The sequence below is a fragment of the Podarcis raffonei genome, chromosome 15 (assembly GCF_027172205.1).
Source record: "Podarcis raffonei isolate rPodRaf1 chromosome 15, rPodRaf1.pri, whole genome shotgun sequence".
Lineage (NCBI taxonomy): Eukaryota > Metazoa > Chordata > Lepidosauria > Squamata > Lacertidae > Podarcis > Podarcis raffonei.
This window is the reverse complement of record NC_070616.1, coordinates 25,184,084-25,203,122: the sequence shown is the minus strand read 5'-3', so window position 1 is coordinate 25,203,122 and position 19,039 is coordinate 25,184,084. Positions and strand designations below refer to the sequence as shown.

General features: G+C 41.9%; 1 protein-coding gene across 3 annotated transcripts in view; it reads right to left on the bottom strand.

The window, feature by feature from the left end:
* The window catches only part of SIK2 (salt inducible kinase 2), a 90,017-nt gene that overhangs the window by 30,008 nt on the left and 40,970 nt on the right, over nucleotides 1-19,039 (bottom strand). For all 3 annotated transcript variants that reach the window (XR_008327813.1, XM_053367403.1, XM_053367402.1), the window contains exons 4-8: nucleotides 18,455-18,616; nucleotides 11,179-11,303; nucleotides 7,808-7,931; nucleotides 2,767-2,987; nucleotides 1,068-1,220 (exon numbers count right to left, since the gene is read on the bottom strand). Coding sequence is in view for 2 of the 3 variants with exons in the window: in XM_053367403.1 (XP_053223378.1) it covers nucleotides 1,068-1,220; nucleotides 2,767-2,987; nucleotides 7,808-7,931; nucleotides 11,179-11,303; nucleotides 18,455-18,616 (785 nt within the window). In the remaining variant the exon portion in view is untranslated. The remainder of the gene's footprint in view (nucleotides 1-1,067; nucleotides 1,221-2,766; nucleotides 2,988-7,807; nucleotides 7,932-11,178; nucleotides 11,304-18,454; nucleotides 18,617-19,039) is intronic.

The following is a 19,039-nucleotide window of genomic DNA, read 5'->3' as shown; positions in this document are numbered from 1 at the left end:
AAACAAAACATGGGAGTTTGCAAAATAAGAGAATATTTGGGGATCTGTTGGGAACTTCAAACTACTGCCATTTATCATATTCTACAAAGGACAAACTTCAAAATAGCATATTTGTGTGAGTGAGTGAGTGAGTGAAAGAAGCTCTGATGCCACCCAATGTTTTGCTCCTTAAATGTCTGAGTAACATTCAGCTGCAATCTTACCAGGGCTTCTGAAGCCAAGGCAGAGCCTGCAGGAACACTGTGATAAAAGTTCTGCAGTGCCATGAAGTCAACTTGTTTTACCAATGAGTTTTGAAAGCAATTTAATGGCTTGATTGCTTTCCAGACCACCAGCTGGTTCATGAGCGTGTTAATGTGGGTCAGTGCTTGGTCTGTGGCTTCAAGATCTAACATTGCCTGTGACTTGCCGGTCAGGAGAATCACAACACCTGCCCAAAGCTGAGCATTGGCATGGGGAAAGCCATCAGCTAAATAACGCCAAATGAATACTATGTGCTCAGATTCACATACATCACAGTCATGCTTAGAATGAGCCTGTATGGAAGGACAGCACCGCCATTCCCATATTGCAGATTATGGAGAAGGTTGGTTGGGTGAGGCTGAGAGAGATATTGGCCAGCCTAAGTTTAGTGAGTTCACAGCATAGCAAGATTTGAATGGAAGACTTTCTCTTAGCCAAAATACCAGCGCTCATTACAGAGGAATGAAACACAACACTTTCTTGCCTTTGCTCAAATTTTGGTGCATCTGATCAGCTTCAGGCAAAATCACCAAGGAAAATAACTGCCTAGGTCCCCTTCTTACTGATTTTCCTATTGCTGCAGCAAACTGAACTACCTTCTAGTACTGGACTGTGGTGATTGACTTTACACCCTTCTTAAAAAAGAAACACAGTCAAAGGAGACTTCCATGATATGCAGGTCCTTTATATATTCAACTAGGTTCCAGGTCTAAAAATACAGGTCACTGGTGGGGGTGTGTGTCTGTCTCGGTAGGAAGAAGAGCTCTGTGACTGAACACTGACTGGCTTGTGTGGTAACAACTGTGCCTAGAACAGGGAGTTACCTTGGCGACTGTTTGCTCAGCGATGGTGCTCGGTCGTCGCTGGCGGGAATCGAGCCGCTGCTCCACAGGGAAGCTACTGCGATGTGACTTGAGCCTCTCTATGAGCAAGTAATAGATAGCAGCAAAGTGGTTGTAGCTCTTGTCCTGCAAGGACTGAGAAGAGAACAGGCACCCAAAGGTTAAATCAGGACGAATAATATCTTTCACCTTTCTCCAGTGCGTGAGAGACTGCCACAGCTATATGTGTACAGAGAGGTGCGGTGTTCCACTGAACAACATTTCCTTGGGAGGAGTGCGAGTCTTTCTTTCCTTAAAGTCTAACTGGGCTGCATGTTTGGGACTGGGAGGGAGTTTTCACCTAGTTGAGATAAGCTGGTGAAGGAGGGAGGGGAGATGCCTGCTGTGTGTTGATCAGCTCTTTGATGGGGCTGCATAAATATGTTTTTCATAAGCACATCCTACAGTGCTATTCGGGCGGCTGGGTGGCGGAACAAGACACGTTTTAATCCCTTCTAGCTCCAAATTCTGTTCCCAGCCCAAAATGACAATGCTAATTGGGCCCTGGGACCCCATATTGGCTTTAGTGCAGTTTTACAAAAGTGTCAGTTGCACAAATGAACTGTCAGCAATGTGTGTGTCTGCGCCTGTTTATTAACCCTTAAAAAACAAACACAAAACAGTACCACCTAGCCCAGAGATGGAGAACATTGTGGCCCTCCGGATACTGCTGGACTACAGTTCCCATTGCCCCTGACCACTGGGCCCTGCTTGATGGGAGCTGAACTCCAACAACATTTGGAGGGCCACAGGTTCCTTAACCTAGGCTATTCCACATTTTGAGCCACAATGGGAAATGGAGCCCTGAGCAAAGAGGCTCAAGGCTTCATTGCCCCCTGCCCTCCCTCCTGCCAACTTTCTGGCAGGAAGCATTAATACTGCAGACTCCACACTGGCTAAAAATATCAACCATTTTGAAGGAAGTGATCACACAGACTCCTCAGGGAGCTTTTCAGCGTTTATTTCTGGTAAGAGGCTTGATTTGGAATCCTAGCTGAGACACCAAAAATAAAGACAACTGGCTGCTTTTCTAAGGGTTTTTTTGTTTTGTTTTTACTTTGTCAGATCCCACATTTTAGAAGCATAAAGCAAAGTGAGGTCCGTTTCCTGTTTTGCTCCCCTAGTTATCCTCTAATTTCCCAAAACTTGCCCTGTAAATATATAATGAAGAATAGGCATATGTGAACATTTTCACCACTCTAGGCTATAAAAGACAGGAAGACTTGGCAGTGAAAGTTTAAGAAAATAAAACATTATCTCCAGAAAAATATGAATTATATTTCTCACTTTAAAAAAAGAAGGGGCTACAATATTCCACAGTACAATCAAAGCTGAGTGTACCTTGGCAAAATCAGCTGTGGGAATTACTGGCAAAGTGTCCCTTTCCTGATGCTTTGAGATGTGCATGCTAGAATATACCCATTAAACTCCACCAGGTGGTTTCCCACTCCTCACTCCCTCTACCCTACAAATTCATTTCCCAAAGGCATTAGGCTCATTTAGTCTCTTGCACCATTATGTTACTAGTTTGACCTTCCCACAATAGCTCCAGCAAAGGTGAAAAACTTGGAAGATACCAGACAGACCTGTAAGGTAGGGACTGTAAATGAGCTTCCACCCGAACAACAAAAGACTGTGCTACCTCAATGGTTTTTTGTTGGTCTATTCCCAAGCTGTGCATCAGCCGCAGAACTTGTTCATTGTATTCTCCAATTGATGGCTCATTCTCTTGTCCTTGGGGATAGAGAATAGGTCTCTGAACAGGAACCTCCACCAGCATCCACTTGTGCTCTTTGATCTGAGCAATTGTCAGCCTCTTGGATGGATCCAGGACCAGCATCCTCCGGATAAGATGCTCACACTCTACATGGACAGAATAGGGGTGAAAAGTTCAGACTGATACAGCTAGTATGGGATCTATCTGCATTGTTAGCCTGTGTCAATGTAAGCTGGGTGACTATTAGCAATAGGAAACTGCTTAATTCAGATGCCAAATACTACTGCTAAAAATAAAAATAATCTTGAAAGAGGTCTTTAATTTGTATAAAGAACAAAACCCATTTCTCCTACAGGTGAGCAATTAGGGGAAACAGCACAATTATTTCTAACTGCAGGCACAATAAAAGGAATAATAGTAATTCTTCATACCCATGGGACTGACTGAATTGCACAAAAGGGCTATGTTTGCATTAACCAATGAAGTTTCAGAACAGAAAAAAACTGTTTTGTTTTTTAAGCTCCCCATTCCAAGTATGTGTTCTTGCAGTTCTGACTTGCTTGCTGCAGTGCCTACTACAGCTGCAAGAAATCATTGCCCCCTGCCCAGTTGTTATGGAAATTGTGGAAAGGAGCACCATCATGGCATCGTAGCGCAATATTTTATTTTAAACATTTTTGTACTGCAGGCCACCAAGGCAGTTAAAAAGAAAATGAAATACCCACAAACCAGTTGAAACAATAGCAGAATTAAAAACAAGAGTATTAAAAACCAAGATGAGTAGAAGGAAAACCTACGGTCTCCAATTAAAAACCAATCTGTATGTCTCTGTCAACTGTCTAAAGTCCAGGGATGGGACCACTCTGATCTCCTGAAGGGATTCCATAACTGGGGTGGTTGCAATAGAAAAAATTACGGTCCTGCAACCCCACTTACTGAATACTGAATCTCTTTTTGGTAGCAGTACATTCAACAGAGTATAGGAAGATGAGCTCAATGAATGGAGAGGTACGTAAGGAAAAGAGGCGGTCCTTCAAATATCCTGGTCCTGGTCCTGTTAAGAGCTTTATACCTAACCTAGTATCTTGAATTAGGCCTGGAAACAAATTAGAAGGCTGTACAATCTACCTAAGACTAGTGTAATATGATCTTTAAAATATGAACACTAGAATGGCTATTGCATTTTGTGCTAGCTGTAGTTTCTGAGCATCATTCAAATGTCCAACATGCTCCCCACGTAGAGCATGTTCCGCTAATCTGATCAGGTGAGCAAAGACATGCATCACTACGGCAAGTTCTGCCTTTTCACAGCTCGCACTGCAGTCACAGCTGAGAAAAAGCACTCCTGAACATTGCAGTCACCTGTGCATCCAAGGACCAGCAGTGGAACCAGGGTACTCCCGAACTGCAAGCCTGATCCTTCAGAGGAAGTCAAATACCATATACTGTATTTTTCGCTCTATAAGATGCACCAGACCATAAGACACACCTAGTTTTTGGAAGAGGAAAACAAGAAAAATAACTTCTGAATCCCAGAAGCCAGGACAGCAAGCGGGATTGCTGCACAGCAATCCTACTGGCTGTCCTGGCTTGTGGGGTAGCCATGCGCAGCCTCTTCCGGGCAGGGAGAGCCTTCATCCCCCTGCCCGGGAGAGGCTGCGTGCGACTAAGGCTCCCCCAAGAGCCGTGCTCCATTTAAAGAGCGTGCGGAGTGTGTGTGCAGCTCTTTGGAGAAGGGCTGCCCTTCTCCCTCCTTGGGGAAAAGCCCCAAGAGCCGCAACATGCTCCACGCGGCTCTTTAAAGGGAGTGCTGAGCAGAGCCTCCCGCCTGCATTCACCCCATAAGACGCACACACATTTCCCCTTACTTTTTAGGAGGGGAAAAGTGCGTCTTATAGAGCGAAAAATACGGTATGTTGTTTTTCACAAGGCATCTCATTGTTATATGACATTTGATGTTCTGCTTTATCTCACTCATGTTGTTTGCCACCCATCCTATCAACCACCCCATGTTTAATGATGAATTTGGATGGCTGGGAACGACATGGAAGCTGTCTGTTCACTTGGCACAACAAGTGGCACTGACCTAGGGTCTTGGCCACACAGTTAAGCCCGACATTTACTGCTTCCCAGGATTTCTGAGTGACAGTGGAGGGCTGGTGAAGCTGTGCTTAATTGACTAACTGCATGGTCAGAAACGACAGAAAGTTGGGGAGTCCTACAACACCAGCTGGTAAGCATTTAAGCAGTGGCTTGGTCTTTAGGTTCTCCAAAGTTATATCCCTTGGATACCTGACAATGCCATGTCTACACCTACACATCCAAAAAGGCTGTTACTGCACTGAGATTTTATTTCTGCATTCACAGTACACTAATATATAGCAAAGTTAACACTGACATTGTGGAGGTTGTAGAACGAGTAGACCGTGTAGGGGACTAGGATGCTCCCAAATGGAAGTTTATTGTGCTATCATTGCTGCTCACGTTTAAGAGTTTTTGCATTGTTTAAACAATGTCTTCCTCATCAAAATGTCACCTTTGTACTCCCCATGTAACCCAGATTTCCTCTTAAGTAAAAACAACCCATTATCCCTGCTGGTAAAGAAGCTCCTTTGAGCATTTTTCTGACAGGGGGTGACTGGTTTGTATGGTGATGTTCCTGGCTGTGGCTCCTACCACTGCACCCCTATTTCTGTTTGCTCTTCACCTGAGCAAAACCTAGCCATTCTGTTTCCAGCAGCACAAATAGCACAACTGTGCCTGCTTCCACTAATAGCTGCATGTGTAGTCACATCAAAATTTCATCAACTATTCTTTCAAGGTCTTGATGCATGTAGAAGATTACCTTGGAGACTATTCACAGTCCCCAATAGGACTTCTTTCTATTTTTAACCGAAGTCATGTGCAAGACCACTTTGCCAGGATTGCAGTATAGCTACATATCTGTCTTGCACAAGACGTCTCTATATGACTCTTTTTTAAAAGCCACCAAATGGCAACGGATCCCCTTCCACAAAGCAGAAGTATCCAATTTGTCCATAATGAAACATGACAACTAGAGGCTGGCACTTGCACACCTCCTTTGGAGTAAAAGCATTTAAGATCTGTACGCAAATGTACAGAAATACCTGTCCATGCCCACAAGGGGAAGAGGTAGTGAAGGTCAGGGGAGAAGTGACTGAGGGGGTCAGAAAACATAGCACAGAAACATTCCATCAAGAACTGCTCAGTCGTGTGAACAGGAAACAGTGGAATGCCTATGAAAAAGCTAAAACTAAAAATATTGTGTGGATGGTCATGTACTAATCACACACACACAGAAAAATCAGATCTGAACAATCTATTGGCAACATTAATCCCCTATCTGGAATACCCCTTGATGGTTTCACACCAAGCCTGAAACAAAGATTCTGATAGGAGGCAGATTTTGGGTTTTTCCAGAAACAAAATATGAAGACACCTCCACACTTTTCAGCTCAAGATGAGCAGAAGCATAGATAAACGAAGAAGAAATGGAAAACATGAAGTGAGGAGAGGGAGAAATGCCAGAAGGGAAACATAACAAGGTGTTGATCACATTGCATTGGTAGTGCAAACAGGAGTTTTTCATGCAAATAAGTGTTGTTGTTTTTTGTTTTTAAAAGCCACACTACTGGAAAGACTACAAGTGATTAAGATTAAGCACACAATGGACATGCAAATAAAGGGATGTGCATGTCATTTTGAAGTGAGTTAGATGGGTCCATTCATTCCTGCTTAGCATCATGACATCCTAGCTGCATTCCATGTCATATCAAGCAGCTATCATATACCAGCCTAGAAGACTTAGCAGTAGCTAGAGCACTGCTGCTTTAGGATGCTGCTCTGGTCAATGCTGAAATCACAGGACAAACATCCTCATAGCCTATTAAACACACATTACAGCTGGTGATGCGGCCATCCAATAGCGTTGTCTTACATACTTATGTTTAGGCATCATCAGGCTATCATGTGTTAATATGGCTGCATCACTAAGCAATTGGATAACAACTTCCCCCATGTGCAAGCAGCTATATTATGTACTATTATTGTATACTCAAAGATGGTTTTCAGGCAAATTAAGCCATAGTAACTGTGAAATTAGAAATAACTTGCTGTTTTAGTCTAAATCTCTGCACTTTTTTGCCATAGGACTGAAACGAATATTTCTTCAGGACTTCTATCACCTTCATCACCAGCAGAATACAGGCAATCCTTGCTTTGCATGGTGGTTACGTTCTGAACTCTCTCTCTTTTTAAAAGTTTTATTGGATTTTTACAATTTATATTCAATCAAAAACACAATATAACATTTGTCATATAAAAGAAAAAGGGGCATATAAAAGAAAAAGTTGACTTCCCTCAACTTCCCCTTCTGATTCTTGAAATATTTACTACTTCTGCTTAATTATTATCTTATTTTTATAATCTTATACTTTAATGCTCTTCTTTTCTTATCAGTTTTATACCAAATTTTCCTTCATGTTTACATGCTGCAGTCAATTTCATTCCATGTTATCCTTACTTAACCTTTGATCTTATTTTCTGACTTGTAAGTGTTTAATCAAACCCTGCTATTGAGTCCGTATCTTTATAGTATTTCTGACGTTCTGAACTCTCCACTCACACACACTCACACACACACACCACATTGGTGGGGTCCACATAAAGCGTTCCGCCCTTTTAGTGATGCTTTAGTGACATTTTCGGGTCACTTTCAGGTTCAGCATCGTGTGTACATGTAATTGTGCATCAATCGGTCATTGCCTGTATTATAAACAATAGGAAAAATTAAGGCAAAAAGCCTTACACAAAACTGTTTAGGGAAGTTTTTAATGTTTGATCTTTTACTATGTTTTTAATACCCTGCTGGAAGCCGCCCAGAGTGGCTGGGGAAACCAAGCCAGATGGGCAGGGTATAAATAATAATAAATGATGATGAAGTTACCTTCAGACATGAAATAAGGGATCCGGAACCTCCCTTCCAGAACCCGTTGCCTCAGGATGGGCAGTGTAGGGCCATCAAAAGGCAGTGCTCCACATACTAAGACGTACAGAACTACACCCATGCTCTGAAAGAGAAAGAGGAGTTTTAGATTTGACTTTCAAAACATGCGGACAACTGTACCTTGCTCCATAGTGTGCTGGTAAAACCCTTATATACTAATGTTTTCTTTCCGGTGGCTTTTCACTACATCTGAATGTTTCAGTATGTAAGCAAGGTATATCCAGAATTTATCCCATATATATAACACAGACTAGCAAGGCCTACAAGCTGCTGGTAGCAATAACACCATTAACCTTTAGAAGCCCATGTCTAATTTTTCATCAGATTTATTTAACACTTGATTGTAAGAGAACCTCTTATGTGGTTTAGAAAAGCATATTTTAAAAAAAACAAACTTTAAAATTATTGATAAACAGTTAAGAGGTATTTTAAAACATTCAACAGATCATTAAAATCAACAGTAGCTTTAAGAAAAGGATAAAACACATGTATCATCTGTACGTGTCAAACTATTTTATTTTTTTTGTCTTCCAGAATTCTGCAAAAAGCCTTTCCATACATTGTACCAATGAAACACATTTCTATAACTTGGCTGCAAAAGTTGATATGCTGACTTGTCGAGGAATCAAAATAATTTGGCCAGGACAGGATTGGTGAAGCATCCCTGCTTCAAGCATGCCTACTAGGGAAACAGGAAGCCAGTTTTTGACACCAAGCAGATAAGAGAGGAAGGAATCCATTCTAAGTCACTACGGCTGAACTGCAAACCAACTCAGAACCTAGTGTAGTGACTTCCCCATCGTCTGCACGCTTGTGTTCGAGCAAGCCAACTGTGGGTTCCATTTTATCACCTGAATCCATTTAGAAATGACTTCTCGATACTAGTTCTCAATTGCAGAGTTATGATTTTATTTGGAATTATTATTATTTGCCTTCAAGTTCTTCAGTTGGGCAACATCCAACTGAACTTATGGGCAGTAAACTGCGCACCTCTGGAACCCGCACCTTGCTTAGATCACTTTAAAGGACAGAAGTTCTATCTGCAACTCTGGAACTGCAAACAAGACAGGACCCTGAGTGAGACTGATAAGGGAGTGTGGGATCGACAAGCTAGCTTTACTCAATAAAATATAAACGACCTTCAGCAGATGCACCAATATTCTTAATAAAAACCCCTCCTCTCCCCCCTCTTCTGCCCCGACTCTATACTGCATGCAACACTAATGTCTTGTATCAAATGTAACTGATTTGTAGAATGGACTACAACCTTAAAAAATGCACATACCAAGAAAATCTTGAATAGAAATTACTTTTAAAAAATAAAATCTGAATCCCACCCTGAAGTTTGCTTGAATTCTCTCTGCTCAGAGCACAAAAGTGTGATTCTCCCTAGTTCCCAACTTGCAAAAGCTTATGAGAAGAAATCCCTGTGAAGGTCAGGATAAGAGCCTCAGATCCTGATTCTATGCAAAGCCTGTTAAGATTTATTATGTAAGACGGGGGAGGGGAAAGAACAAGGGAAGAGACAAAGTCAAAGTAGCAGCAATGTGCTAATAATGACTGAGCCTGCTGGAAAGTATGCACAATATTTGGTAGCATTAAATCTGCGGAACAATGCAATGCCACACAGAGACTGGGGTAACACAACAACAACAAAAGACTTATCTTTTCTCCTTTAAATGGAGAGAATCTGTTTCCCAATGGCAAATTTTGGGAGCCTAGGCAGAGCACTTTTCTGAGCTGTTTTTGCCGCTAGATTTTGAGGGAGAGGAGAAAAGGCACCATTCTCACCATAATTGTGAGAATCACTGACCAATTTTGTAAGAGGCACAAATTTATTTTTCAAAAGAACATTTGCATTGTACAGCCAGTGCTTTTCATCTGGTTTTGAAAGGTATTTTTGTTAGCAACCTAACAAAGTCAATAGCTTCCACAAATATTTTTCAAAACTCCTGTTGATCTGGCACATCCCCACACAGCATTAGGTGCTGTAAATCCTTGGGTGTGTTTGAGGTGTGTACCGAGTTCATCTGGAAGTTAGAGGACAGCGGGCGCAATGAGGCGGTAACAGTTTCCTCATTAAAGGGGAACTCTTGTTGAGATGTGTTTATTTGTAAAACAACGTGGGTGTCTTCACAGAGAAGAACGCAGCACTAATGTCTGCACCCTGCCTCCTTTCCAAAGAAAACCAAGACTGAGGGCCAGTTCCAATATGGCAATTTTCACTGCATCCATAGTGCGAATGATAACAAAAATATAAATATAGCAAAATATGCTTGCCATAAACAGTCTGAAGGTATAGACTAGGGTTGCCATAGTTCAAAAAGTGAAAATCTGGACACAAAAATTGTTGAGCTTGGGTTACCATACATTCAGATTTTCCTGGACATTAAAGCGATTTCCACCAGGAAATTCTGGACGGATGGAAACCCTACTATAGACCAGGGGTCAGCAACCTTTTTTCAGCCGTGGGCCGCATAGACCTTCTGATGTTACTGTTTTCCTCACTGAAGTGACTTGTAGGCTCAATCCCATAACTGAAAACTCGTGCCATAAATATTGTGGGACATTCACACTGACAAGTTTTAGCCCCTAAACTCTGGCAACGCAATAGACAGCAAAACCATGCTCTGGAAACATTGCTAATACCAGGAGACACTAAGACCCAATTACCTCCCCCCCACACCCAAAAAACTGGAGAGCAGCAAGCCTGGCACTGCATTAAAGGAACCTGGATCAGCACATCCTCTCTCCTGTATGTGCTTTGCAAGATTTTCTTGTCACCTCTATGTGTCCTTTCCCATTAGAGTAGCATGAAGCAAACACACACACACACACACACACACACACACACACACACACAGTTTTTGGTTCAGCCACGGGCACCTGCCTGCAGCAGAATTGTTCAAAGCAAACTGTCTTGTCCTCTCAACTGAAAGAGAGGATGGATAGCAGCCATGTGCAAATGACTCAGACAATCCCTCTGGCCGTACAGAGAATTTAGAATCTTAACTTTGGTTTGAACTCCCAAGAAGGAGGAATTAGCAAGCTAAACTGCAGCATAGACATAAGTGCATAGATTCAGTAAGTGAGGACCAGATTTCCGCATTGGCCAAATTGTTTCCTCTAATACAATAAAGACAAGTTTCAAAGGAACTCTTGCTTCCCATTCTCAAAGCTACCGGGGCCTTTATGACTTGTCTTTAAAAGCAAGACCAACTTATCTACCAACTAGGAAGAGCAATATAACACGTTAACTAAAATTTAGCAGTTTATTTAAAGGGACGCTCAATTTAATACAATTAAGATACCCATATATCCAGCTGCGGACCCTCGTACTGCTGGCCTTCGAACACCTCAGGGGCTGCATATGGGGGGCTTCCACACCATGTTGTCAGAGGCTCACCACTTTTGTAGAAGTTGCCAAATCCAAAATCTGGAGAGAGAGGCAGAGAGAGAGAGCAAGCAAGAAAGAAAGAAAGGGTAATTGATAATTTAGCTATATTTTTTAGTGCAGGCTGAATGTATTTATCTGGTATGCTCAACAAAACAAAATGGAACCTAATGTATATTAAGCCCCCAAATCCCTGTGAGCTCTTTGCACTTGTGGGGGCCCTGGTTTGAGCCCAAACGATATACAAAAACACTATATCCTTGCTCACGTCTTAGCAGCTCAAGATATTTTCTCTAACGCCTCTATAAGAGTTTGGGCTCCAGCAAAACATTCAAATCCCGAGGAAGAAAATCCAGGAGCAGACTTCTCCCATCATGGCATTTTAACCAGACCCCACACCATCAAGGCAAGTCATATTAACTTCATACCAGATGCACCGTGCCCCGTTTTGCCACTTGAGGCGAAATGGCAACATGCCCCTGCTGCCACACTTCTCTTAGCAGCGGCGGTGGTGCCTTCCACTGTGATCTTGCTGGTATCTCATGAGATCTCATGCCCTCTGGAAGTGGTAGGACGGGTAGCAGAGGAGAGGTGGGCACCGCCTCTTGGGCTTCCACTGCCTGGGGCGGGTGCCTCACCCTGCTCTGCCTTATCAGTGGGCCAGGCCTGGTTCATACCAAGCATCATCAAAGGTTAGACACCGAGTAGTACAGGAAAGACATCTCCTTCCCTTCCTATTACGAACTAACGTTAGGAGCTGCATTGAACATTTGTAGAACAATAGCAGCTTTTGGTTCTTCCAGGCCTTCAGTTTATGAGTTTCCATTAAAGGCTGCTTGTGCTGTTGGTGCTCCTGAGTACAATTAAGTACTGTGACTTCACTGTGCGGGTACTACGTATAGCCCCAATTATGTTTATATATCAATCAGAGATGTGTAACTCGCACACAGCTAAGACAATTAGCCTAAAGCTATAAAGACACTGTAGAAACAGGGTACAATTTTACACAATGGTGTTGTTCATGGTCACTCATTTTGTTTGATCCTATGAAAAAGATTTTTTTTCTGGAAGACATGGCTGGAACAATCACAGGTGTCTGTGATGATGGTGTTAGGAATCTGAAAGCAGTTTTTAGCCTTGATCCTGACAATGCGGGTGGGGTCTGGATTCCTGTTTTCCTACCCCCTTCTTGTCACTCTTCTCTGGGTACTCCAAGTTCTGCTCAGCATGGGGTCTCTGCCATGTGATGAAAACTCTCAGCAGGAAGTTGCAACTGTGTTAACTACTACCAGCCCACCTATATGCATTGCAGATCCATTCCCAAGAACCCTGACTGTGAGAGCCTTAAAATGAGCCAAAAGATAACCTGCATAGTAAGAACAGCTTCAAGGGCAGAACTCACAGCTGAAGAGCAAACGCAGAGGTGAAGAGGACACAACGGAGCGAATGCAAGAGCCCATTCGTGCCCTTGTACATTTTAATGTCACCTGCAAAGCTGGCATGATAGCAAAAACAAAGGATCCTAAGGGTGCCAATGTGAACCAGTATAGTATTCTTGGTTTAAAAGCCTCCAGGAGACATGCTAGTGTATGTTTCCAGTTCTCTCAACACTTTATTCCGTCAAATACTGCTGTCAAAAGTATAACATACAACGTTTGCATAATGTTTCTAATGCAAGATTTGTACAGCATGACTTCATGCACACTTGCTATTAGCATAGCAAGGTGCATGGACTATTACTTCAAAATGGCCTCTCTAAAAGAGCTGCTCTTACTACTTTTCCATGGAGCGCAGAGGCACACAAGCTAGGTTTCCAACTGTGTCGTTGCAAAGAATCACACCTCAGACTAACAAGCCTCATATATTTTTGAGCATAATTGTTTACTTGTGAAGTTCCATAAACTTTGAAGCAAAACTCAAAGAAAGTTTGGTAACAGAGCTGTTTGTTTAGTCTTATCTCCCAAATGCATAGTTCTAAGCCAAGGCATGCAAGTGCCATGTGGCATTGGTCAGCAGACAGCATGACTGGATAAATGCTGCAGTTGTACAGGCATCATAGAGACTTTGGTCCAGTGGTGAACACGTTGCATTAGGCTGGAGAGTGAGCTCCCAGTTTACCTTGCATGACCTGTGCTAACATGGACTCCTAGTGTGATACGGGCAAACTCTGCCTCCCTATTTCATTCAAAGGTAGGGGCCTTCAGACGGCCCTAATCACACACCTCAGGGTCCAACGTGTCCAACACTGGAAACAATATACAAATGAGGAACTGATTTCCAAGCAGTTCTGCACCTGCACCTCAAATATAGGAATACAGACCTAACCGACTGTCCACTTAAAAACAGCCATTTTAAAAACCATTCCAAGAGTACAGTACACACCACTATTTTCAAATTTGATATGTCAGAAGAAAAATGCCAGTGGCACAAGAAAAATCATCTGATTTTGCTACTCTTTGACCAGATAAGCAGATAGTGGCCTGGTGTGCATGTAATGCTAGACCAAAGTTTAGCATTACAAGAATGAGCCACACACAGTGAACCTCAGGCTTGTCTCCTCCTTGGGCATGGTTGCGAAAAGGAGACTGGAAGGTTTTGCTTACAGGTTTTTGCCTGCTCACACAGTCAGTGCCAAGCAAGAGTGGTTTTTGCTTCACTATTTTTCCAGGGTATGTAATTGCTTGTTTTACTTTGGATGGTGACTGCTGAGATTATGTGTTATAAATTTTGTGGCCCACCTAGAGCCTTAAGTTTGAGTTATTTAAGAATGTTAGATATAGATAAATCCAACGCAAAACCTAAGAGGGATTGAACAAAACGCATTGAAACTGTTTTAGCCTTAAAGAAGTGGGTGGCTGAAGGGGCAATCTGCTAAATATTCACACACATAATGGCTGCTTTAAGGATGGCTATAATAAAAAGGGATGTCAAGAAAGGAAGAAGAGCCACAGAATTAATTGCAAAAGGGATCTTATGAAGTCACTAATAGAATAGAAATAAATTAAATACTTGCTGAGGGCTGTAAAGGTATTGATCTTTTTAATGGCAGGGGACTGGCTAATTTACTTTGAGGTCCCTCCCAGCCGTGAAGTGATAATCTTATAGTAAGGAAGAAACTTGTTCTGCTTTTATTTGAACACTGCTGGGAAACCCAGATGGCTGTTCATGTCACATTTCCCCATTCATTCTATCTTCCCTCACTCTAGGAGCTGGAGAATTAATCTATGATAACTAATGCCCTCTGTTAGTCAGTTTCTATTACCGACTTTGTTGTAAACTTTTCAAAAATCCACCCTAGCAAACCTTGAAAAGAGTTGAAGCAAATTCTTCCCACCTTGCTTCCTATGCAGGTGTAAAGACCCTTTCCCCACAATTCTCAAATCTGCGATACTGAGCTGAGATTTAAAAAACAACAACACTGAGACAGACAGGAAAACAACAATATTTCCATATGAATTAAAGCTTTTTAAAAAGCATCTTACTTGGGAAATTTCCAAACCAGATTATGCAATACTTTTGATAAGGTAAAATTATAGAGCCTTGTACAACCAGGGAACACCTGTTGGGCAATACTGCATGTCAAATTCACACACACACCAGTTTTCTGTGATGTTTATTATTTAATACTAATGTACGAGATATAGCAATCCAGAGCAAAGGGCTCCAGAGCAAAAGAAGCTCCCTTCCCCTACAGTTTGAAGAATTTGAAAACTCTTTTGTCTGAAAAGAGCAGATGAGTTTTAAAGGGGAGTAATTTTAAGAAATTGGGTTTGTTTGCTAGCAGAAGGCATCTCTCCTCAGCTTCAGGAGGGAGATGTGTGGATCTTTTGTTATTTGGTAATGTGAGCAAGGCAGTAATTGCAAAGAGAGGTGCTGATAAAAGGAAAGGAATGAGTGAGAGGCATAAACCTGACCCACTGCAGGAACTGAATACTGATCACTGATCACCCAGTTCTGACGTCAATGCATGTTACACAGTCCACCAGCAGAAAAGGCTGCTGTGAGCCCTTTCAAAATAACAGTCTCCCGTCCCTGCTTTCCTTCAAATGACCTAACTGCATTCAAATCATGGAGTTCTCTCTTCTGTACAGCATCACGCTGATGCTCAAACTGCTTTGCTGGATTTAACCCTCCTGGCCTTTAAAGAGGCTAATGTGGACTTTAAGGAGTGGGTCAAGAACATGCAAGACAACAGCATCTCTGCCAGCTCTGAAGTGCTGCAATTACAATGTCAGGCCCAGACAGTTGCTTCCTTTTTTACAAAGAGGCCCCACTGAAACAATTCTGTGTCATCACTTTCACAGCACCTGGAAGATTGATGCGCCTAACAGTCTTCACAAGCCCCTCAAAAGCTAATCAGAAGGACAAATATTTTCTCAGAATAGCCAACAGAACTGTGTTTTCTCCCAAGAAGTCTGGGAGAAAAATTGCCAGGCTTGCACCAAACCATGCCCCTCTCCATAGGAAAATTCACATAGAGTCCATGCAACCATTTATCAATAACAATGACAATAACAATAACAATGACAACAACAACAATAATACCCCACACATCTGGCTGGGTTGCCCCAGTCACTCTGGGTGGCTTCCAACACATATATATTAGAACTTGCTTAGATCAGTCATCCAAACCATCCATCCTAGCATTAACAGAATTTTAGCAAACTATTCAGAAATCTGGGTAAGAACCAGGAGTGTAAAATTCACCACAGAGATATCATTGCAGGAAGTGGCTACATGACCCAACGTCATACGTTACCATATGGTAAATTTTCATATTTAAAGTATTTAAAAATAAGGTCAGTATTAATTTGGGTAATTAAAGGAAGTACAGAGATCTTCAAGCAGCAAGACAGAAACAGTATCACAGACAGTCATATGAATTTCAAAAGGGAGTGCCCAAAGCCATTGAAAAATACATAGCTCATATACTGAGCAAAAATAGTATGAAATGATGTAGTGATTGACGATGGCTAAAGCAGTTTTAAAAAGAGACAAATTCCTGGGGGGTATAGGCAGGTCAATGAAAACTGAAAAGGATAGCCGAGTCGAACCTGCACTTTCAGAGGCAATGTTCCTGCGATTACTAGTAGTTGGGGAATTAATATGGGAGGGCTAGAGCCTTCATATCTTTGATGTGATCTTTCAGGAATCATCTGGCTAGTCAGCTGGTTTAGATGGGCACTTGTTCTGATCCCAGGATTTATTTGAAATATAATTTAGATTTCAATGCAGTATAGTAAATTTCATGCTGGATTAAAGATAGGAGCTACACAGAATCAAATCCTTGCTCTGCTACCTTGGACCAGTTACTGCCAGCCCAACTTAGGTACCTCCCAATATCACTGTGAAAATAAAATGTGTGTTGGTGAGGAGGAAGCAAGGCTATGTGTGGCTGTCATGCATTTCTTGGGAAAAGGGCAGAATAAATATGTAGTAAGTATGTCAAGAACCCATGGAGTGGAAACTCAGCACAAACTTTGAGCCTTTAGGTCACAGTGTCCAAATATTTCAATTTTAGTGTTCATTTTTACAGTGCTGAAATCGTCATAGAGGATACAGACTCTGACAAGTGCCAGAATTCCAAAGAACATGGGTTGCAACAGAACAAAACAAAACAAAAAAAGCATCACCCATGCTGACAGAGGTATGAAAAACCAAGACACTCGATTGCCACATGCAGATGTCCCAGACTGCCAGAACTATCCTTAAGGCACACAGGTGTGTCTTTAAAAAGGGACAATGGTGCAGCCCAAATTGATAAATAAAATGCTGCTGCTGCCGCCACACAACAGCATATGAAGGATTCTTGTCATCAAAGTTCATCAATGCAAACAAGTTACACACAGATCTTTTGCTGTGTTGTTTTTCTGTCCTTCAACCCTTTATTTGCTGCCCCAAGAGGACCCCCATTTTTCTTAGCACAGCAAACTACATAGTGTGAGGAACTGAACACTTCCCCATTTCCCAACTTCCCGTTTAAAATGTGTCTATTGGAGATGTTTTAAGTGAAAAAATTAGAAAAAAAAAGTTTGCAGGCTTATTTGTATGCAAGTGGTCCATTTGTTATAGGGGCAAACTACTTACTTCTCTGCCTTCCCTGCAAAAGAAAATTGCATTCCAATATCTTCTTAATATCCTGTTTTCTTTTCATGCATTAAGGCCAGTGCTTTATGGTCCACTGAATTTCACTAATTTCAATGGAAGGAGTAAGTCTTCTGTAACACCCATCAAGCCAGGCTTGGGTAGGATATGTGTGTTGTGTGGGGGTTGGATTCACCTCAGCTATTGTAGTCTTCCCCAACCAGGTGCCCTCCAGATGGTTTGGAGCACAATGCCCACCAGCCCCAGCTATCACATCTGGAGAGCACCAGGTTGGGAAAGGCTGGCCTCCTGTATCTTTCCCTCCTGTATGCAGTGCTACTGTTTGATACCAGCACTGTGTGTCTTTCAGAGTGATTTTTAATTTCATGGGGATTTGTTTTTAACAAGCTAACTTTACTGCCAACTTTTTTTCCTTGGTGCAGCTGCTCTTCTTTCTCTGTCATCTATCCCTACGTAAGAAAATGCTAAGAAGCCTTAAACAGTCATTATTCCCTCCTCCTTGAAGCTAAACACCATCTGGAGAACTTGCCAGACATCTTTTATTCCAAGAACTCTACTGCTCTATAGAACTCTCAGCAGCTTAAAAATGAGTGTCCCTCATTTTTGAAATTCTGGTCTGGCAATCCAAGGATCCTTGGTATTATACTGAGGCAAAAGAAAATTATCTATTGCAAGGAACATCTGCTGTGTCTAAATTTGTAATTAAAATTAAATCAAGCATGCTAAAATAATCCAGAGAGTTTCCATTTTGAGCTTTTTTATACTCAAGAATTATTTGATTAAATTTGATTGTAACCAGCACATCTGGCAACGCTAACAAGTTGTCATGACACTACAAAAATTCATAAAACCCTACAAAATTACTGCCATTTTCCCCCAAGAAAGAAATACAAGCAGCAGCTATTTTTAGTAAGAACTTAATGTCAAAAGCCTACACCACCCATAATGCAAAGGGGGCATATCAGGAAATCCTCTCTGTCTTTCCACTTTCTCTAGGGCTGCTATAGGAAGTTTGCCAAAGTCACTTGGAGGAAAGAGGAAGTTATTCCCCAGGCACTAGGACAAAAGGAAAAGAAGTACTGAGGTACCTGCTATTTTAATATTCATGTTGTTGTCAAGCAGGAGGTTTTCAGCTTTGAGGTCACGGTGCACAATCTTACGGCTGTGACAGTATTCAACAGCGGAGAGAATCTGCCAGAATTTGCGCCTGGCCTCCGACTCACTCAGACGGCCATGGTTAGCAAGGTAATCTGTAGAAAGAAATATGGGATTCAATGAGTTAATCACATTGAAAAAATCATCTTCAGGCTCTCCAACATGCCCCACAGGTAGACATCAGAGATAGTATGTTATGCTCTTCCCAAGTTCACTAGCAAACTGCATTGTGATAGTTGCCCATTATGTGAGGTTAACTTTTCTGCTCCAAAGTTTAGTCACTAGGAGAAAGCTTTGCACATTCTTGTTTTGACAAGAACAAAAAACAGTAACCTCCTCATCCACCAGAGACTGGATGTTTCACTCTTCCTTCATAGTACATTCTGTCCTGACTGTTTACTAGAGTAACCAGAGGTGATGTCTTTGCTTGGGGCTTGCCTTAAGTTTCCTATATGTGGCACAAAGAGGCGAAACAGAGCAGGTAAAGAGAGGGGAAGTAGACTGAACTAGTCATTTCC